The sequence below is a fragment of the Dermacentor silvarum genome, chromosome 1 (assembly GCF_013339745.2).
Source record: "Dermacentor silvarum isolate Dsil-2018 chromosome 1, BIME_Dsil_1.4, whole genome shotgun sequence".
Classification (NCBI taxonomy): Eukaryota; Metazoa; Arthropoda; class Arachnida; order Ixodida; family Ixodidae; genus Dermacentor; species Dermacentor silvarum.
This window is the reverse complement of record NC_051154.1, coordinates 241,910,903-241,934,027: the sequence shown is the minus strand read 5'-3', so window position 1 is coordinate 241,934,027 and position 23,125 is coordinate 241,910,903. Positions and strand designations below refer to the sequence as shown.

At 43.0% G+C, this 23,125-nt stretch overlaps 1 protein-coding gene across 1 annotated transcript; it reads right to left on the bottom strand.

Annotated features, from left to right (window-relative positions):
- Positions 1-1,227: 1,227 nt before the first annotated feature.
- Positions 1,228-22,953, bottom strand: LOC119437005 (glyoxylate reductase/hydroxypyruvate reductase-like). Its single transcript, XM_037704062.2, has 9 exons — positions 22,669-22,953; positions 22,477-22,607; positions 22,329-22,401; positions 22,134-22,250; positions 14,487-14,581; positions 13,343-13,420; positions 11,605-11,764; positions 9,577-9,707; positions 1,228-1,897 (listed from the first exon to the last, which is right to left on the bottom strand). Exons 1-9 carry the CDS (start codon positions 22,845-22,847, stop codon positions 1,779-1,781), a joined length of 1,083 nt encoding a protein of 360 aa, XP_037559990.1. The 5' UTR covers positions 22,848-22,953; the 3' UTR covers positions 1,228-1,778.
- Between the last annotated feature and the right edge of the window lie 172 nt (positions 22,954-23,125).

Here is a 23,125-nt window from a genome sequence, read left to right as displayed (position 1 = left end):
GAGGCCGTCGTGCTTTCTCCGAGGCGCGGAAGTGGTACAAGTGAGCGCCATTTTTTTCTTTCTTAATGCTTGTGTGCCTGCTGCTGCCTCTTTTCCTCGAGTCCTCATTCAGCGTGGTCCGTTTGGAGCGAGCTGGCAGAGTTCCCGGGTGCTATCGACGGATCGACATTCGACGAGTTCGTCAGTGCAGACGATGATGTCGCCATCATGGGCCAGCTACAAGATGAGGACTACGTTGCAGACGCCGTGCCGACCACGAGCCAAAGCGACAACAATAAGGAAATTGACGATGGCCCGTTGCCTACATCCTCCGAAGTGATTAGTGCACTTGCGTTGGTCCAGCACTATTGCGTGAATATAGAAGGTTGCGGCCTCAGCTGCTCCGACTCGTTGGACAATGTGGAGGCGTGCGTGCTGTCGCAGGCAGCGAAGTCGTTGAAACAGAAGAAAATCCAGGACTATTTTGTTCCAAAGTAGGGCACGCAAGTAAGCCACCATATTAATAAAGTACTTTTCTTATTGGTACTGTATGTGCCTTTGCGTCATCAAATCCTATAGCGGGCCTATATCGAATTATGCCATATATCGAACTAATAAATGTTTTTTGGCGTGTTCGATATACCCGGGTTCGACTGTATTTCGGTGAAAGGGTGCAATTTTTGTGAAGTATTGTATTCTGCATTGCTGCCGGCAGGTCCACACACCTGAGTCGTGTCCAGAACATATTATGCTAGTCGACATGCCTACGGAACCACACTTCTCGTTTGATTGTTTTCGTGGTAATGACTATCAGTGACTTCAGATTCATCGGATTAGCTGGCACATGCAAACCAAGGAAGAACATACATTTCCCATCAGCATTGTCATCACGTCGCGTAGTCGTACAGAACCGAAACGGGACACCCATCACTCCAATAAGGCTTTGCAGGCATCACATAAAAGTGAAATATCCCCAAAGGCCATCGACTGAGAATGCAATCCCTGTGCCATCTTAATTAGACCCACATTAGTCCTGTTGAGACCTGCCAACCTTATCAGTTGAAAAATACTGCGGCTGAAGACAAAAAACACTAATATTTGGTGAAAAAGACTAAAATTGGTTTATTACGCAAGATGTCGACTGTTTAAGAAATTCAGAGTCCGTTCTGTAGAGACTGTGAACAGGCATTGAGCTCTATAGTCACAGCAAGAATGATCTGTGCCAAAGACAAACAAAAATGTTCATGATGTTTTTCAAGATATTTATTCACAGTGGCCGATATTTTGGTTTTTATCATACCCATAACTGATTAATATACCAGGTGGGAAAAATCAGGAGGAGAAATAGGTTGGGGACTCTCTTTTGTCCTTTTTAAAAATAAATTTTACCCTTATATAGACGATGCACTAAAAAAGAATGAAAAATTTAACTTAAAGGTCTGACAACATGTGATCAAAATCTGCGAGAGAATCGCAAGTTGTACTAGACTTTTTGTTACACTGAGCCGAGAAATGCACGTTTCGACTACCCCTAGTTCTGCATCTTTGATGTTCCTCACTGCTGCATACAAACTACCCTCGTGTTTGTCCTTCCCGGTAATACAAACACAAAGTTGCAAGCACCAACACATCTGTGTTTCTGCTTTCTTTGTTCCGAGCTCCTTGAAACAACAAATGATAAAAACCTCAATAATGCTATAACATTTCAGGTGCCTTTGGCTAAATGTATCTGTGGTTGTTTATTTTTTTTCTTTTAAAAAGGTACAGGAATACACTCATGTTAATGAGCTCCTGATACCCTAGTTCACTGAAGCAGGCATTTGTATGCCACCAAGAGCAGCCAATATGTTCTGTGCAGTTAGCACGGCCATTGCAGTTCTGGTGCAAGTCGCTGCACTACCGATGTGGGGCAAGAGCACTGTAAATAAGAAAGCAGTAATATCACAATTTACTAGAGCACCAATGCATTCAGCACACTGCGCATGCACACTATGAATGCTGACACTAATGACAGGTAGATTTAGAAATGGAAGAGCCAAAGTGAGTGTATGCTGTCCACACTTGCCAAGAAACCCAAGTTAGGGTTTTGTATGCTGTACAATTAGGCCAGCCTTTAGCTTTATGCTGTGCTAATTGCATCTGCTACTTCTAAAACTCTGTAACGAACTGTTACATACCCTACGCACACCTTATAAAGACAGAAGAGCCCCAACAAAAATATGTGTGTGAAATAAGTATCCCATTTGCATTTGAATGACATCAGCCACCATAATGAGTTAATGTCATGCAAAGAATAATGAGTGCTGCATCACAAATAGCCTAAATGGAACTGGAGATAATTTTTTGCTCTTTTTTTGGATACTGATAGCCGTAGCAGCAGTCATGGCTCATGGAGGGCTTTGTGTCAATGAATGATTATAAAAAAGGAATGTGATGATAATGATTCCAAGTGTTTTATCAGCAATGTGGGCCAAAAAGATGTTAAACATGAAATTTGTAAACAAAGCACCAGTAAGTACAAAGCCTTCTTTTAAAGTTGCTGTGATAAAATGTAGGTTACAGTACATGAATGCTGGAGACATGTGAACAACAGTGCTGGTAGCGAACCCTTTAGTGAAAGTATGAAACCAGAATTCATTAAAAGTAATTCTGTGTTGCATGACTATCCTCACTGAAAAAGAAAATTCAAATTTCATGAACATTACCTAAACCCTATTAAGTTTGCGCCAACTAATAAATATGGATAATTACCCACTGCATTCACAAGCATATACAGCATGGTTGAAAACAATGTCACGAAGTGCTACTACAAGGCTAATGTTTCTGTCTAGGTCTGTTATGTCAATATGTTAATACTGCGTGTACTATATCAGGCTAAAAGTTCACACCACATGGGTCTGCATACAGCACATGAGCCCTCGAAACATGCATGGAGTGACTGCAGTTACCACGCTGGTCACTGCTCAATAACAAAAAAGGAAGTACAGTCATACCTTGATATAATGAGCACAGATATAACAAATAACGAAGTAAATCTAAAATATTTCTCATCAATATCAGTGTGTAACCATGTAAGGAACACATGCTTATAATGAATATTGTACATAATGAAGGTACAGTAGTTAAGAAAACCCCAGTTAATTTTTGTATGTGCAGAAAAATGTGCAAAATTTTGGTTGGTTTCCACGAGAAAAAAGAAAATCCACTTAAACCGAGCCACTAATTCGGTTTAGCTGAACTTCTGCAACTACCACTTTTTGCAACTACCACTCACACCTGCCACTCCACTCAACGACAGGCACAGATCGGCAGACTTAAAAGAGACAACTGCTAGCTGTGCGAGAAGCAAATGGTGTTTCAGTGGACATAAAACAGCTACGCCAGAGTCAACAATGACATGGAAACCTGCAGGGCTGATATCATAGAAGAATAATCAAGCAGGTCCTTGATCTACCTTTGGAGGCTTGTAATTAGGTCAAGACACTACCCAGAAGTCACAAGGACCAGCTTTACATGGCACAGTTCTTTCCACCTTGTATATATATTTTTGCATCAATGTAAAAACACTGAATAATTTTTGAGCTAGAAAAGGTGAAATTGCAGATTCTGTGACAATGCAATCATTTGCATAGTGTCGGCAAGCAAGAATGAAATCATAAGGGAAAGGCAGGGAAGTTAACCAGGCTGCTTGGCTACTCATAAAATGAGGAAAGGAGGAAGGGACAGAGAAGAAGGAGAAGAGAAGTTCCCACTTTACATGGACGCATACACAATGAAGCGTTCATCGTTCTGTTCATCGCAAGCGGTCATACACGCTGGTGCATCTCAAGAAATGCAGCAGTGATTTGTGGCTATGCACATCACAGATGCACAAAGCCCCGGCCCCAGCACCTATTCCGTAAAAGGCCTGTCAAAGTGCCCTGAAGCTGTCCTAAGGGTAAGTCTCTCATCTTCGTATGATGGGCAAAAATTGCTCAATAGCTTAAGAGCACATAAAGCAACACTTTGTATCATGCAATCTCAATAAATGTCTTTTTCACATCTGCCTTTTGGTTTCAGTGCTGCTTCCTTCATTATTTTGCGTTGCAGATATTTGGGTGCATCAGGAATAGCAGAATTTTAAATCTGTGGGTCGTTTCTGTTAAAATGAACTCCTGATAACACGAACATATTTTCACAGTCCTTTCGAGTTCGTCTTAATGGGAGTCTACTGTATTTTCATGTATGCGGTTTTGTTAAAACAAGTTTGGATGGTACCAACAGCATGAAACTTAGAATTAATTTGTGTGTAAAAATGGCACAACTCATTATCCTAACTCAATACAGCTGGTCAGGCCACTGTGCACATTCCCAGATTTAAAGAGCTATAATTGTCACAGAACACTGCTGCATTTGATATGTTATTCACTTTTTTTTTAATACGATGTTAAAGTTGGTGATGGTGTGAAACTGTTATTGCGTGCGTGAAATGAGGTATGTGAACAATGGTATGCATAAACTGCATGCAAAACATGCATCACTCCTTGGTGTCTGTAATGGTCACATAAGTCAATAAAGCAGGCATTGTTAGACATGGCTACAGCAAGCAGCTTGTCACCACTAGTGCATTTATCCTCGTCATTCTCGTTAACTCGGGATAGAACATTCCCGGTGCAAACATCGCATAAGGTATACCATCTGGCCGACAGCGCAGTGTTGTTAAAAGCCAACATCTTATTAATAGCGAAGCTCACGGCCAAAAGTAGCCATGTCCACCATGAGTCATGACACATCTGCACACACACGAGTGAAAATGATAACACCTTCACCACAGAGCAAAATGCCCTTACATAGGTGCAGCCAGTGCTTGGTAGATAGTGAAAAATAATGGGTAAAAAGTAGGGGTGTGCGAATATTTGAAAAATTTGAATATTATCGAATATTATTTTTAATACTCGTATTTGATTCAAAAATATATATATTTGAATATTCAGTTGGATGCGAATATTCGAACCAAGTCGAATATATTTCTGGCTGTGCGGGAGCAAGCATGGTTCTTAGAATTTGTTTACATCTACTCTAAGAATATCGGGCCGATATTGTGCGGAATTTTGTAATGACTTCGTGCGGTTAGCGATATTTTGCCTGTAAAGCACACTTAGCCACTAAACGTGTAAACTTTGCGGGAAAGCCACACTTTCAATAGCAAGGGACAGGGGTTTGCAGACAGCGAGGGCAGTTTTTTTTTTTTTTTTTTTGCAACACCACCCCTAATTCTGGGCTCATTGCTTTACATGACATGCGACGAGCAACGACTGGCACAGGGTCAGATGCCTTCAAATTTACGGGCATTTTATGCGGTATAACAAGGCACAGACTTGCGAGCATAGCTACCTAGTGGGAATTACTAAATTTTCCAATTTAACATGAGCCAAATACAGAATGTGTTAGTATATCTGCTTACTAGTCTAATTTTTTAACAGTGACAATGCCATTGCAATGTTCCAACATAACAAATTAACCCAACTCGCTAATAAACGCATGTGCATATTGTTACGGGAAGAAAAGACACTTGAAAATGTATTCACACAATATTGTCACCTGTAGTAGTGGGGGCAGTGCAAGAGCAGAGGCACAAGAAGAAAGAAGTGTGCACATATTTACACAGGACTGGTCTGGCAATATCACTCCTGTGTCAATTCTGCCAGGAAACAGAATCCCTAGATCACTATTTTTTTATATGTCGCCGCTATACAGCAATAACAAAAAGGCTTCTAGAAATTCCACTTGCTAATCTAGGGCTAATCTTAACATCAGAAATAATACTAACGTTCAGTGCGTCAGTTCTGGGCTTCAGCCACAGGGATGTCTTTGATGCCGTTTGTGCTTTCATGCAATCAACAAAACAAATAAATTTTTAAATGATTACTTTTGTATTGATTTGTTTTCTCTTCTTTTTCCATATTTTTTCCTTTTTTTTAATAGCATATGTGAATCTTCAAAACATTACTTAAAAGTTCTGACAGCGAATTCCTGGCCAATCCCCCAGTGTGGGTACAAGCCAAAGTGTGAGGCCATCATCATCATCATCAACCACCCTCGCTCGATAGTTAGCTCTCGCCGCCGCTTTCTCCAGGAGCCAGCTGCTCTCAATAAACGTCGTCAGCCCCCTTTGAAGACACGTGGCAAAGTGGGGACGTGCGGTACATACAACGAGCAGAAGACAGGCATACAAGATGAAGCTCATGCACGCGGCTATTGGTGATCGTCGTCTTTGTCAGTCCTGTCATCATCGTTCGCTACTGCAGCACCTCGTAGCATGACCCCCAGCGGCGAAGGTGCTGTCCCGGCGTTTGGTAGGTTCGAGTGATAACGCTTCAGTCGAGCGACGTGAACGATATCAGAGGAGGATCGCAGTGTGGAGGTATCAAGAGGTATCTCGTAGGTCACGTCTGTCACTTGACCTTGATGCAAGACACTATACGGGCCTGAATAGGGCGAAATCAGCTTCTCACAGCTACCACAGTCGTGGCCCAGTGGTAAAGTGCCCGCCTCGACTGCGGGAGGTCGCGGGTTCAAATCTCATTGCCGCCAGGCACCCACTGGTTTGCCGCAATGGGCACAAGCGTCCCCCGGCCTGGCACTTGGCTTTCCTCAGGGGGTTGATGCGCTTGGGAAAGGAGCCCACACACTGAAGGACCGTCGAAGGTGTCGCGAGCACAACGTGTCCACTCGGTGAGTGGAGGGTCGAGTGCGGACCCACGTGTCGCTCTCCTTGAGGTCAGGACAAGGCGTGACTATCGGCGATCGTCGTCTTCGTCAGTGCTGTCATCATCATTCGCTACTGCAGCACCTCGTAGGAATATTACTATTCGATATTCAATTCATATTAGAAAATTTTGATATTTGCACACCCTTAGTAAAAAGGGGTTATGAAGCATCTACATAGGTGAACAAGCTCTGTGAAACAGAAAAATGCAATTCAAAATGGGGACATCATGCAAAGGTTCCACTGATGTGTGACAGATAGTGTAGCTTAAGAAGACATGAAGTAATAGTAAGGTGTGTATGCAGACATGACCTCGCACAAGCATGAATGCGTTAAACAAGAGCTAGTTGAGATGAAGCACCGATGAGTCTATACGGAAGCTGCTGCTGTGTGATGCCAAGCAGTGCACACGTTTGCTTGTGCAGCATGCTAAAGAATAAGAGTACATGACTTCATTTTTATCAGCCCATTTCTGTTGCAACGCTGAAGCATGTTGCTGCCACGAATATTGTGTGCGTCTTGCTCTCATTTGGAAGCCTGCTACCACTTTCACAAGCCCTGTCTCTTACAGCTACTCAAATGCATTCACTATTATGGCAAATGTGCTATTTTTGGTGATCTGCACTTCCAGTCGCTGTGGTGTGCTGCGATGATTTTTGCACTTGCTATTGACCCTTTTCGCGGCGTTCCCATAGGCGCTGCCATGTTTGATCACGTGGTGACGCGTCCATTGCTTGCCTAAGCTGCCTCCGTGTTTACAATGGATGTACATGACGCCCGGTGCGGCTCAGGAAACCTCTGTTTCGGGAGGTATCGTAGACGCTGACTGGGTGGTCGACACAAAGCTTTGGCCACAGCTTCAGAGGACATGTAAAAGCGCTTTCGAAGCTCATTAAGCTTTTTCCAAACGGCGCGAGTGGCATATATGGTGCTTGTTCTAAAAACGAGGCATAAAAATGTATCCCAAGCTATCCAAGCTTTCTGCTTAGTAAATGAATCAGGATCAGTGTGTTTTGCTCTTTGTTCTTTATTTGGCAAATACTTAGAAGCAGCGGCGTGTCAAGTTTCTGACTCACTGAAGTTCGTCGGTGTGGTCACTGTCCGATTATTTTCTGCCTAATCGCTCACGGGTGTGCTCAGTCGCAATAGATTTGTTCTTGCTGCACGCAAGGCTTGGAATATACTGTTCTGTTCTTTGTAATAGCTTGTAGCAAATATATGGTATCGCTAGTAACTCGCTTACTCCTGTGGACCGTCAAGAAACATTCAGCTTCGACCATTCGTGTGCTGTCGGTGTAGTCGCTGTTACCCATGTTTTGGCGCATTGATTAAAGTGTGCGCCCACTCACATATTCTTAATACATTGGCGATAAGAGTGAGCGTAAGTTCGCGTGTGAGTTGGGGTAGATGCGTGTAGATAACTTGCGCGAAACTTAATGCCAAGAAGCGACGCTACTCCCTTTTCATTGTTTATTGAGCGGAACTCACTCTTGCTGACATTCCGGGGTTGAAGTCTTTGGAAGTTAGCAATACAACGCTGACATGAATTTTTGTGAAAAGTGAATTGTTTTTATCCACAAGGAAAGTCGTTCATTGAGAAGGGCCGGCAACAGAGGCTGTCCGTATGTCGCAACAGCCCGTGAACTTGGACACACATATTCATTCCATTCCTTAATATGCCAGTCACTATTTTTCAGCCAACTACTGCTTTCAGCCAACTACTGCAGATGTCTTCAATTCATGCTCTAAATTTTGCATCACGAATGGAGCACAGTGTGTGGGCGAAAACTCAGTTGCATTTCCGACAGCTGATCGCACAGAAGCAAGGTAGAAGCAGTAATGATTTCGTATCCGTGCGCTTTCGCTGAGGCAACGTATGGCACGCCGCTGAAAGCGCCATCTCATTTCTCAAGAATAAACTGCTCCACAAAAAGGGTCAATATCAAATAAGCATCATGCGCTTTGTCCCCCCCCCTCCAACTGACCACGCTCTCCTCAGAAAGACCAGCCTGCTTTTCTCTCTATCCCTCACTTAGCCAGAGACTATTTATCAACCCTACATAAGTAAGCTCTTCCCCCTCTCCTCCCCACCCTTTTTATTTCTTCTAATTTTTCCTTTCTCAGAGCCTGTCAATGTGTAAAAGCAATGTGCAAAGACTTTGTTCAATGAAAATATAAAGCCAATTTTTTGTGCTTAGGAAAGAAAAAATAAAGGCTTTTAATAGAAGAAAGTCATACAGAAAAGCTTAAAAATTTTTTTTACATTATGATCATCATTAACTCAAAATTCATTGTATCAAGTTTGGTCATTTTCACGTTAAATGCAGTATGTGGATGAGATTTATGAAGGAAGAAATCAATGGAGCCATGCACCACTTGCAGAGAAGATCCTCTTTCTCCAACAGAATAAATTTTTACTTTTCAATATAGAGTTATGCTTTTTTCTCTGCAATTCGGTCAATCACAGGCTGTTGTTCTATTCCAACTTGATCAATGACCACGCTGTTATTCAGGAAACCAGGATTTGTTACTCACATCATTATTTAGGTCCTGGCCACAGGAAGTTATCACAAAAGCTTTGACACATTATTAAGAATCCAAAGAGCTTTAGAACCACTTATCTGTCCTAATATGATTTAAATGTTCAGCCAGATATGTAATAAGTCAGTTTTGCAGGTTGTAAGTGATGTGGTACTAACTAGGTACATGAAAATAGTCCTTCGCACACTTGGATGTAAGGCAGGGCAATAAGAAAATCATTTTTTTCTTTAGCACAGATGATGCATATTATAAAATGCCAAGTGCTCCGACATAGGCACACATAATCTTGCATGAAGTTGTGTACTCACCGCAATTTGGTAACTTTAACAGTGGATGATCTCTCGGAAGTGGCTCTGGTGTCATGACATCCAAGCCAGCAGACCGGATTTTTCCAGAAGTCAGGGCTTCATAAAGTGCCTCTTGGTCTACAACCTGGCCCCTAAAAAAAAAAAGGGGGGGGGGGGGGGAAGGACAGCGTAATATGTAGTCTTCAACCCAAGTGTTGGAGCATCCAGCAACGCAGAGCATCCAGCAGCTCTTCCTCACTGTTATTAATACACATACCTCTCAAAGATGGAGTATTTTGTAAGGGGTTCCATACACATTAGCTTAAGGCAGGTTAATAGAGGTGTTGGGCAGCATCTGTGCCGTGTAAAACCTCTTATGTTATGCCCCCATAATTTTCATGACTTGAGCTAAACTTCAAGGCACATGATAAATGTCCAGCAAAAATAGGACACCTTAAGCCAGAAATTTAGCAGTTGTGAATATAAGTGTGTGCGTGTGTGTTTTTCCTTTACTATTTGGCCTGGGAAATTGTAGGGTTTATAGATCTGCAAGTTTACTATAGGAAATATACCACATATAAGCAGTAAAATTCAATGACCATGTATATGCCATTGTACATATGTGGTGACTAATACCTGACAAAATCTGGTGACTTAGGACCTCACTACGTCAGCACCAACACTTACAACTAACACAAGCCACAATGAACATAATGACTTCAGCAGCTAAGAGAGAAATAAAAAGAAGGTCATAGAAATGACTATGGAAGGAAAAGAAATGACACACTGCTCACAATGATTTCGCGTATTATATGTAGAGATCGGAGTCGTCAGCATTTATTTGCTCAAAATTGACACACTCAAAAGCACCTAACTCATCTAACAAGTTTGATATTTTTTGGTAGTTATTCTTTGCAATGCCATTCTTTGTTTTGCCATTTTTGGCACAACCTCACTCAATAAAAAGCTCACACATAGAGTGGGAAAAAAGCATATGAAACTTTTCATGGTCACAAAGGATGTCAAGCAAAATTATTATAACTTAAATTTGTTAAATATATGCACATATACATTCACCAATTCTCATGTGAAAGCTGGCAGCAACTGTCCTAGTGTTTGCATCTAACAGGCGCTGCACTTCCTGATGATGCTAAACGTTGGAAACAAAAGCAATTTCAGAGCTGCATCCGAGAGACATGGTCATTCAAAACAGTATACTTTCTCGAGAGAAACAGGCAACATCTGCTCTGCAAGCTCCTTTTTCAGAGCATCCAGCAGCTCTTCCTCACTGTTATTAATACACATACCTCTCAAAGATGGAGTATTTTGTAAGGGGTTACAGAATATAATCACTACACATCAAGAGGAACAAATGCATAAGAAATGACTTCGTAAATTAGTCAAGAAGCCAATATCGACTGATATTTTGTATCGTGGGCACCCAACCTGATGCTATGAAATGTCAAATTTGCTTGTGTTCTACTATTTTCCCTTCCTGTAACAACCCTCAAGCGAGGGTTAACAGTATCAATAAAGAAAGAAACCAATATGGACAGAACTGGACAAACGTCCCTCCTCGGGTTATATTTGTGATCGCGTTATTTATGTGCAAATAAGGTACCTCCTCAAATGAAAATGTAGTTTCATATTTCAGCAAAAAACTAGAAGTAAAATAACTAAAAAACTAGTTTAGCTACTCTGTATACACACGTTACTACTTACGTTTTATTTTATTAAAGCGCAGCACTTTTACAAAGCAACTTGTTAAGCACATGGTTAAGATTTACATAAACGCACACACTGAACTTATCAAAGCAAAAAAGTATTGAAGATAATCAGCTTCATATCTTTACACACTCTATCTATATAATGGTAATCGTGTAGTTCTCCAGAAATAAATACCGAGATAGCAGAACCAACTGATAATAAAACTTGTTTGTGATGGCACTGACCCCCGAGTTTTGGAAGAACGATTAATGTTATAAACATTTTACACAATAAGTTCACTGAGCATGAAAATGTTGCCTATAATGCCAACATTTGCCATACCTGCTAATGTTGATAAATGATGCTGTACTCTTCATCATGCTGAAGGCCTGTTTATTGAACATTCCTTTTGTTTCAGGTGTGAGGGCACAAGAGACTACCACATAGTCAGACTGTCTCAGCAATTCCTCCAATGTTGTGAAATGAGCACCCATTGCCTCAGCTGTTCCGAAGAGTGAGAAAAAAAAAACAAGGAAAAAAATTTAGGCCTATTTGATTTCTGAACAAAACTAGGTTACCACAGAAGCCCCAGCCACTAAGTGCCATAGGAACAATGAAAGCAGTCACAAATAGGTCTGCAAGCATTTGGCATTAAAATGTGTATCACCCATGGAAGAAGAGTACATTTCTGCGCATCTCATTTTGACAAACAGCGCAGCGGACTTCGAAGACAAACGCGCCCTGCAACCTTCAGCCCACGCGGCGGCGGAGAAACACAACACAGCACCACTACCGACTACAGAATCAAAACCTTCGGACACCACGTTCAGACACCAAGTTCTCGTGCGACAGTATGCGCGTCTCAAAGAGTTAGTCTCAAAGAGGCAGACATTTATATAGCATTGGTTGTTTTATTGCACAATTCCGTAGAGAACACAGCCAGTAACTGGCGCATCTGTAGCGTTAGTACAGATGACTATACATATACGCCGACTTGTTATATGCATGCTTTCCTGTGTAGACCCACATTGGCAATGACGCAGTTTCCGTGAATAGAAGGTCTGTGGGAGACCTCAAGAAAAATCGCTCAAGAGGTAAAATTAAACCAGACTGGGATGAAATGTAACATATCTCAAGATGTAATGCCCGTGTCACACAGGCGTTTGGAAGGCTTTCCAACCGATAGTCCGTTGACTCAAAGGTCAAGTTCGAGCTGCTACACAGGCGGTTTCGAAGGCCACCGAGTCAATAGTCTATCGAGTCATGTATAAACAATTTATTAAAATGTTTAAACAAAATTAAAACAAAGTATTGTGCTTTTAAGTGGATTTAATATTATTTAATTTTTGGTGACATGAAAACGAAAATAAAGATCCGCAGCGCCACACGATTTTTGCAAGAAACGCCTGAACCACTCAACGGCCTTTTATAAGTGCCATGTAGCAGCGCGACAACTCCTTTGAGTCGATAGAGTTGTGGCGTAGGCCGTCGACTGGAAAGCCTTCCAAGTGTGCCCGTGTGACACGGGTATAAGTGCCATCAGATATGCTACCCCTGGGATGCTTTATGATGAACTACAATATCAGAGATAAGAAGATATGACAACAATATGTCAAGCAGCAGTCTCTTAAATGAAAGTGAGCTCAATACGCTGTCTTACTTGACTGCAGCTATACTATGTTTAATCGAGGTTGTATGCACAATGACTGACAATTAAATTTTACAATCGCACAAACGCAGGTCTACATGTTTATTATATTTCGCACATATTACCCACCCCTATGTAACCAACACCCCCCAGCTTTAAGCCACACCCAAAGAAAGGGGGCAAAATCTGCACTTGATTTCTTAAATTTTTGGTGCCGGTTAAAAGAACAAAAATGTATTACGTACTCAACTTCTGCGCAGAGAACTTTGCAGCATACAAGGAGTGGAAATGACAGAGAGCCTACAGTAGGCCACAAGTATAGCTCAATAAGTTAAAAGTATGTTAAACACATTGAATTCAGAAACAAGGCTTGCCATGAATGATCACTTGAAGTGCTCTTAAACTGGCATTGAATTTTTGTTGAACACTCACCTGCTGGCTTGTGCGACCTTGAATTGTATAGGAACCGTGACACCTTAAATGCCTTTAGCCTTTCAAGGATTCCAAACCCTGAAGTCAGAATTACAACAGTTAAAAAAATTTTCAAGCCAGAAGAGAGATAGCTGTTTTAGAGATGTAATAAGACAGGCTCAGATGTGCAGTCGTAGCTAAATGAAATATACTGCCATATGCTTTTGGATCTGCCTCATTTACTGCCTTGTACAGATCACAAAAGACAAGAATAGGCAATTAAAAGGCATTCTTGGATAAATGCAATGCAATGTATTTCATGCAAGATTTTCCACTCTTCTACAAACCGTGCTCTCACTTTCCTTATTTCAGAGATTATGTTTAATGAAAATAATTGCTTATATTACCGCAACCCAAAGCACATGCATTTGGCACAAAACTGTGCAGAACACTAACATACTTTGCGACACATTTCTCAAATGAATTTGTTGAAGCTGACGTCGGTCAAAGGATTCCTAAGGTCTTGGACACCAGCTTACTCTTCCATCACTGGAACAGACTATTTTTTGTTCATACTCCACAATGCCCATTTGCCCAAATAATGATTGGATTGCTTTTATCACCATACACACAAACATGAAATTTACATAGCATGTCCTAGTGCTTGCTTGTTGCATGCAATTTCACCATGAAAACCATGCTAGGATGTGCCATTGCATAAAACGTACTCGCTGTGCACATAGCTGCATGGTTAAAATTTGCTTAAGGGGGGACCTGGTGCCTGAGCAGAACTTTACTGTTATTAACTCTAGTGATTTTAAACTTTCAGCAAATATTAAATTTGGTAAGCTAATTGCAAATATGTAATCAATTTTTAACTAAGTTAAATGAAAAAAAAAAGTTATGCAATCTATTTTATTATAAATTTGGGAGGTGACTTGCTGAGTTCGTCCAAATCACTTTGAAAATGGGATAATTGCTGTTGACAAGCTGCGCTAGTCCATATCAAAATTACCAGGATCGTGTTGAGCTCATCCAAAACACTTAAGGGGTTAACGCCAACTGTTAGGTTCATTGGCTGCTAATCAATAATGGCACCAATCCTTTCTTGAAAATATACACTGGATAGAGAAATGAATGGTAGCAGACAATGCACAAAACTTGCCTATGCTGCCCATGCCAACTATTCCAACAGTTGAACCTCTGATTTCAGAGCCACACATCCACGTTGGGTTCATTGCAGCCTTGGCCCACTCTCCACTACAAGGATAAAAAAAGAATATTTTCTTAAACAGTCTAAAGTAACAGTTGTTACATGCTTTCATGGCCAATATGAATGAGCCGACAAATACATCGAAGATTTTCTGCAGCTACAGATTACATTTTTTTTACATAAAAAATACAGAGCAAGCCATAACCCCCTGCCAAAATGAAAGTATACTGTCATGAATGATTAGAACGTGACAAGAGAACTGTATATAATTTAATGTTCTTGCATATATTGTTTCTCTGCAAACATCACAAGTGTGCAGCAGTGAATCAGTAGAAATAGAAATTATTAACGTATAATAGCTATGCAGATGCTTAACCTCACAGACAATTTGATAAAGGGTGGTAACGAAATAATTCTGGGCCCAAAGTTTTATATAAATCTCCACTGAAAAAATGTTTACTGTGACACAACTTCGGAATTTGGCTTGCTCTGTCTGTCCGCGTGTCCTTTCCATTATGACACTGAAATGTCATCCTTTGCATTAAGCCCCCCAGGTTATTGCCATTCCATCCACCATTCCAGCTGGTCGTGAATGGTGGATGATAACAAAGGAATCTTTAGGTTACATTGACCCATATCTGTGGCTCAGTAACAATGGCATTTTGCTGCTGAGCACGAGGTCATTGGTTCGATTACAGGCTATGTCCGACTGCAACACCGATGTATTTAATTTAGGTGCAGATTACGGAACCCCAAATAGTCAAAATTATTCTAGCATCACTCACTACAGCATCTCTCATAGTCCAGGACAGCAACCCAGTATCTCTAATAGCTTTTGACATGAAATCTTAATCTAAGAGCAGACGTTTCAGTAACATGAATAGCTTGAATTACTCATGCTTGGACCTCACGCACATGTATTTAACCACACATTATTTAATGTGAATAACATTCTTGACATGTCAAGCCAGTTTTCTTTCCAGCTATAGATATCTACCATATTTTATCATTTAGTAGACCAATCCCAAAGATAGTGCAGTCTAAAAATACTTTAATATTGTTTCAGTGCAGGGCAGAATTAAACCTGTGTCACAGGGTTCCTCAAGCACAGCAGCCCGATGCTTCCGCCCGCTGCACCACGAAATAAATATTAGTTCTCACTGTTCGCACGCACCGGGGTGCCACGTGTCTACCAAGGCCACGCCCGGACTTTGCGGGCGCACCGATAGATGGCACTCTGTATTCAGATGAAAGAGAGGCGGCTGCACTGCACAGTTCATGCACAACGGCGCGCCACCGATGTAATCTCGGAGGGAGACCACGCGATCTCGGAGGCCACACAAAGAACTTCGGGCTAACTTAGCGGTGGCGCCGCTAAATGGCACACCGTGTGCAGAGGGAAGTGCAGTGAAGAGCCCGGCTGCAGTACACACCTCATACTAGCACGCGATGGAAGACGGCGCTCTTCCTCCCCGCCTTCCTCTTTTGCACGCCCACATCAAGCCACCATCCTCCAGCTCACCCTCGCACACTTTCACTCGCACAGCATACGGCCACAATGCTATCACACTTGGACTTTAGAGGGTACATCACGGCGACAGCGAAAATGCGCCTGGAGTGTCCCCCCCCCCCCCCCCCAAAGCACAATAAAATGTATCAACCCAACCAGACGGGCTTCCATTGTGGACTCGACTTCATCCAAAATGCACTGCTGCGCCCTCCGCCGGTTGGACGCCTTTAACCCTCGCGCTCAGTGCTTTCTGTTCATGAAGAAACAAACAAGCGCGAGCTAGCTTCTGCAGTCACGACAACAGCCGAACGTAAAGGCGTTCGTTTGATACTATTCCATGGTTGACGTAATATGGAGAACGCTGTGTAACAGCAACCCACTAAATGAAGGAGGGAGGGGGCAGGTACTTGAACGCGATTTGCACATGTCGGCATAGTGCGTGAATTGGACTGCATATGTATGAGGTGGAATAATCGCCAACCATTCTTGAAGCGGTTTGAGCACAATGGCTCTGTTCAGTTCGTTTTGGGTCGTCTTGTTGATGCATGTGGCTCGGCATGATGTGCAACAAGGTGCTTTCATACTCGAAACGCAGAATATCTTGCTAAAATTGCCCTCATTTGAAGTGAATGAGGCCTTATTTGACCGCTCAAGACATTTTTATTTTGGCGCCCTAAAAAGATGACCGACTTTATGATAGCAAACCAGCGGCTTCGATTGTCATTCACTTGATGTAGGTGCTGAATGCAGATTTGGTTGGCCACATCTTTTTCAGGTGCACAGATACATACGACGAAGTCCTTCCCAGTCTGCATTGCTTCTTTGTGGTACTTGTTTGCTTCATGTACAGGAAGATAATCTTTTCACAACAGTTTTGCAAAGAACACGAGTGGCTTGGCGAGCAGTTTTTCAAGGGGGCATTTTTCTGGTAGTGTCCCATTGTACCTGTCATTAACAAGGCGCAGTACTTGCAGTAGAGGCCCCTGTGTGAATCTGAGAGGACAAGCCACTTGAATTTGATTAAGTGCGACTGACTTACATATCGCTTCTCATCTTTGCTGTTTTTCCGGTCAACTAAGTATCAAAAACTGTAGTTATGTGAAGGGCACCAGTGCATTTCCAACAAATGGCACTTTGTGCATTAATAGACTTTTCCACCAACGAACTTCCCAATGTCGCTTTGAGCTGACACTAAGTGACGGACGTCATATCACATCTAATCCTTCCATTTGAAATTCCGTATCTGGGTTACATGCAGAAGCAAGGTGCGAACATTCGCCTTGAAGAGGTATCGATATGCTACATGATGCCAACCCGGGAGGAACACAATGTTCCTGTTTTTCTCGTCCAATGGTAGCGTTGGGAAGATTGCCGATGAGGTTGCTCGTTCGATGCCTTTGACTGCAATTTGTAGGGATTTCTTTGGAGCAGGAGTGAAAAAGTTATCTTTTGCAAACTTGCTCTCTTCATTCTTCATAGAAAACTTTAGGGCAGCAAGCGAACAAAAATATGGTTGTCAGTTACTTTTGGTGTATAATCATGAGCCGTAATTACGAGCTTCATGTTTTAAAATGCATGTTGCTCAAGCACTTGTGATGGGGAAGAACCAAAACTACTAGATCACGTTTGGCCGAAGTGAAGTACATATTACTGGTGCCATAAATCACATTGTGTTCGTATTTTATGCACTTTAAACAAGCATGCATAACAAAGCTGACACAAGTATACACAACACCAATAAGCCAGGACTTGTGCAATTGCAAGCTTAAAAGCGGACTGTTTTAGCCGTCGAAAGCGTTTTACAAGTAATTTAGGCCACTTACAATCACTGTCTTGCAAACATTCTGGTTAGGGCTTGCACTCAACCACCATGCATGGTTGTGGGAAAAGTGGCTGGAATCCATGAAGTGCGTACACTGCAAACAAGCTACGAAATTCGCTCGGCGGCTTTGGTTGTGCGAGTCAAAAGAGTGGCTGTTGAGGCACGAACCGAATGCTGCTGGACGAGGTTAGTCTGTGCCACATAGCATTCACATTGTGAACAATGTGCGGCGCACAGCCCATCTGCTCTGCAATTATCATCACCGGAAGCCTGGATATTTTGTACTTGAGAGAACACTTGTTTCTAAGTAGTCAACTCATTCACCCGACTTCAGAGTAGGTGCAGAGCAATAGTCTGTTTGGGAGATAATGGGGTCCGGCGGTTGCCCGGTGTTACGACTGCCGAAGGTGGGGAGGCACGTTCCATCCTGCTAGCCGAGTTGTAGCGTGGCCACTTGCGAAGAATGTTGCCTTTGATGAACGACCGGGAGCCAGAGGTAACCTAACTGGTTTAATTCATGATGAGACAAGAACGATGAAACGATATGTCAAGGGTTGCCGAGAATAAAAGTGCTCGTACAGAGAGCAATGCCTACGGCCCACAGTGCGCTTGACGACGAGCTTGGTGAGACGATGTAAACACAGGCTACAGTGATTGGAGCACAGCTCACTGGGAGAGAAGTCACAGGCGAGAAGGAGTGACGTAACATTCCGGCGCTTGGAGTCTTCGGGAAACATTTGGGGACAGGTCTGAACACGACTGTTGGAAAATGCAGCTGGTTGCCACAAAGTTACTTACTGGATGCTCCACCAGCTCAGCATGTGCCGATGTTTGCGAAGCGGTGGCACCTAGGGCAATGTGCTTAATGCGGCACCTCGCAACTGTTTTTTTTTTTTTTGTGCTGCTCCTTGGTGCACACTGGGACCGCGTAATAAACGCTGAATCGTAACACCAGGCAGAGAAGCTCAACTGGGTTCAAAGGCCGCATAGGTGTTTGGGAATAGGGCTTCTCTCGAACAGGTAAGCTGACAACAAGGGCGTGGACGGCGCGAACAAAGGGAGGCTGCTGACATCGGTGTTAAGGCAGCAGGCAGCGACTTCTTGAATCCGCCAAAGGTATGCTGGGACCAAACATGTAAAAGAGGAAACACGAGGAAGTACAAGATGCGCACAAGAGGGAAAGAGAAGACACTGTACGCATATGGAATGTGGAATACAAGACTACGTGAGTGCATATACACACATATATATATATATATATATATATGTTGTCTTTAATTCCATAGACATGCGTAAACACTAATCTTCTCACAACACATGTACAAAACAGCCTTAACCCCCAGCAGTAGAATCAAACCGTAGTCAAATACAACACTAAGCCTTTCTTGGATAATTCCTGTTCAGGGAGGTTCCGCTGATTTTTCTTATGAGCATCATCAATAATAACTAACCTTATTGCTACACAAAAGTCAGTAACTTTTGCTGTGTCACTGAAGCTCATTTTGAGACTAACTTGTGGGGGTTGAGACGCACATCATCACTTTTGTGCGGGCGTTCTGCAGCGACGTGCTAGCAACACGTTTTCTGTATTTCCACCCTTGGTGCGCGCGCAGTGCCCTTGATGCCTGCGCCGCCCCAGGACGGGGCGTTTGTGCAGCGTTGTGCGAGGCAGGAGACCAATAAACCTGTTTCCAGTGTTACATATGCAGCGTTCGACGCCTTTTTTGTGCCAGATTATGCAAGGCAACGGCTGACGCAGCCTGTGGTTCGCTAAGCCAGAATCCGCAGTGGTCACTACTTCCTGCGAGGCACCAGACCCCCACAAACTTTAGTATCAAATTAAAATATCTTATGTTTCCCAACCTTTACACTTGCTAAGCATCATCCTTTTACGCACGAGAAGCAGGCGGTAAAATTTCTTAAATGCTGTTGCACTGACATGCATTTGTTAGGTGAAAAGAAAAATTCCCCAGACTAAATTTCTCATTCCCATAACCCACAACTGCGAACAGAAATTTTCAGATCCAATGTTATGTTTATACTACCTAACATGATCTTGAGAAGCCCCTGATTCCCCTGGAGAACTAGCGACAACTGAAGAACCAGACAAAGGTAAGAAGTTTCCACACAAGCTGAAGCAAGTGGCAACAGACTTGCGATGAAGTACAAAGCATTCTTATTGAGAAGTGTAGCGCAGTTTTCTCTGCCATGCGCCATCTGTCTAAACATTTTCGTGGGTTGATCCCTAAGGTAGTGCAGTCTATAAATGTATGCCGCTCCCAAAGATAATGCCTGAAGTGCCGGTGAAACAATCATTTATCGCATGACATTCCATTCTCGGCTTCCCTGAAAAGTGCACCAGGGTTCTTCCAAAAGTGTTCCTTCTATCTGTCCGACCACTAACATTTCTTCAGTGCTGTCCTGCTGTTGCCAAATAGAGTGTGCAGGCTCATTATTAAAGCCATCGAGGAGGACAATAAGTTAAGTTCCGAGGTTTTATATCGGTGTCACACGTACACTTCTGATCACGATCGGGGCCAATCCGGATCGAGCTTGATCCGGATTGGGTGTTGCTACACAGTCACTTGCGATCGCGATCTTGTGGGATCCGGATCCGGGCAATCGCGTTCCGAGAAACGAAAAAAAAAATTATGGGGTTCTAAGTGCCAAAACCATAATCTGATTATGAGGCACGCCGTAGCGGGGAACTCCAGAAATTTGGACCACCTGGGGTTCTTTAACGTGCACCTAAATCTAAGTACACGGGTGTTTTCGCATTTCGCCCCCATCAAAATGCGGCCGCCGTGGCCGGGATTCGATCCCGCGACCTCGTGCTCAGCATCCCAACACCACAGCCACTGAGCAACCATGGCGGGTTCCGAGAAACGCAATCAGGCCCCTTGATCGCGATCGCAGGCCTGACGTCTACGCCCTGTTGCATAGTATTCTGAAAATGATAAAAACAAAAAGTGAAGGCAGCTCAATAAAAAAATGTTTAAAGACCTTTTTATAAGCAATAGTAAGCTATAAAACGGAAATATTGTCCAAACTTAACCATATTTTGCAAATCTGAATTTGTAGCGAAGGCATTATACAGTTCTGAGAGTTGTCGATGATCAGCAGACAACTCCATCCGGATCGTTGGACCGTGTAGCAGTGACTACTGTTGATCGCGATCAAGAAATCCGATACGGATCGGCCCCGATCAGAAGTGTACATGTGACACCAGTATTACGTGCCAAAACCACACTACGATTATGAAGCATGCTGTAGTGGGGGACTCCGGATGATATTTAACCCCTTCAGATTCTTTAACGAGCACCCAATGCAGAGTACACAGGTGTTATTGCATTTTGCCCCCATCAAAATGTGGCCGCTGCGGCCAGGATTTGATCCCGCACCCTCGGGCTTAGCAGTGCAACACCAAAGCCACTACATCCCCATAGCGGGTAGGAGGAAAAGAAACTTTTTGTTCCTTTCAAAGTCAACTTTTGCCACTGGTTATGTGCTCGAATAGACAACTTGCTGCTCGCTGATGGTTGTCTTCATAGACAACTTGGGCCACTGGTTTATTTGCCCAAAGAGACAACTCTGGCAATTCATATGCGATATTGGTATGTGCCCATTCTACGCCCCTCCCCGTAATAGGTGTACCAAGGTCACAAGGGGTATATGACCTTATATATATATTAAATTGATAGCACCCCATCCACAACAGACACATCTGCATTGAGAGCGGCTGCCTGATGGATACCCATTGCAAGGAAGTTGCAGCCAGAATACTAGGGATAGTGGAGGTTGCACCAGTTGGCACAATCTAGTAACGTTGATTGCTACGGAGTTTCAACTGGGGCGGTGTGATACAAGATAGACTATGCTGTGGTATCATTTGGCATTGTGGTTGGCAGCGAGATTACTACTTTGTGTATCTGCTGATGTGCCCATAAGGTTTCATGGTTGACAGGTGGCATGGGGATATGCAGGAGGTTGCACAAGAAAGCTATTGCTGACAATGAAGATGATCTTTGATCGTTTCTGAGATTTTTTTTTCTTCCTGCAATCACTCTATGTTAGTACCTATGCAGGCAAATAAATTCCACTTGAATTACATTGGTGTTTACGGGGAAGTCAGCATGCAATGTCACTCAACTGTGTGAACACACATGTACTACTTCAGCACTAGTAGTACTATTCATTCCTCCTACGATTAACGCACCCGACATAGGCGCTAAATATCGAAATTGGAGGACAAAAAAAATTTTTGTACCTGCCTATTGCCTGATGAGCTTCGAACAGTCGCCGAGCAGTCGCTAGCAAAAGACCAATTCCTAGCTCCGCTGTCGCGTCAGTTAACACATGAGGCGTATTACCGACTGCGATTCGCCTGAAAGAAAACACCTTTATCTTAGAAGTCGCAACATAAAATTTGAGCCGGAATTTGAGCCGGGATATTTAAGTTTACCTTTTAGTGCACTCAGCAACGTTGACGTGGTCATAACCAACCGACATTGTGCCAACTGCCTTCAAGGAGGGGCCTGTGATGAACGTGACATCTTAGAGCCGAAAGCGAACCGAGCAAGCATGAAAATTCAGCAAGCTGTGCATTTTACCAGCAGCATCCAACAATTCAGAGTCTACCTTCTCCGTAACCAAGCAAAAGAGAGCGTCTTTGCCAACAATCTTTCGCAGAAGAACTGGTCTGGGAATCGGCTCGTCTTCATTCCAAATATCGACATCGCACCTGGAAGGATATTTATGCACGGTGTCAAATATCCAGTTGAAAGTGTACAAATGCGCCTCACTTATCAAGAAGAAGGTCCAGAGCTTCCTTAGCTACATCCTGCCGTGTGACCAGCACTGCCGGCTTTCGCACAGGGCCCATGCTTGATAAACGCTGTAGTATTGTATTCGTGAAAGTTGGAGTGTTGAAGGTCAAAAAGACACGTCGCACATTAAACAAGAGCTGGCAACGGTGCCACATTTGACGTCAAAAATGTTTCAAGGAAATGCGATAACTTCCCATATCATCTGATCCCGCTGCACGAGTCGCTCAAGTCACACTCTCGAGTCTCGCATCTCTATGGTCTCTAATTTCAACCCTACCACAAGCCGCGCGCAGCTACCATTCCGCGACAAAAAATAGTAATGCGGCTATTATTTAGAATTTCGTGCACAGAGGCTACGAAGAAACAAAATAAATAGATCGTCATGACGTTTCGAGCTATGCAAGTTCTTTTATTATTGCCCAATTAATAATTA

Coding starts and splice junctions, on each gene's coding strand:
- LOC119437005 (XM_037704062.2), bottom strand. CDS start 22,847: ATGTGGCACCGTTGCCAGCTCTTGTTTAATGTGCGACGTGTCTTTTTG. Junction 22,402..22,476: donor TGAATTGTTGGATGCTGCTG/GTAAAATGCACA, acceptor CGTTCATCACAG/GCCCCTCCTTGAAGGCAGTT. Junction 13,421..14,486: donor AGTTGGCATGGGCAGCATAG/GCAAGTTTTGTG, acceptor TTCTGACTTCAG/GGTTTGGAATCCTTGAAAGG.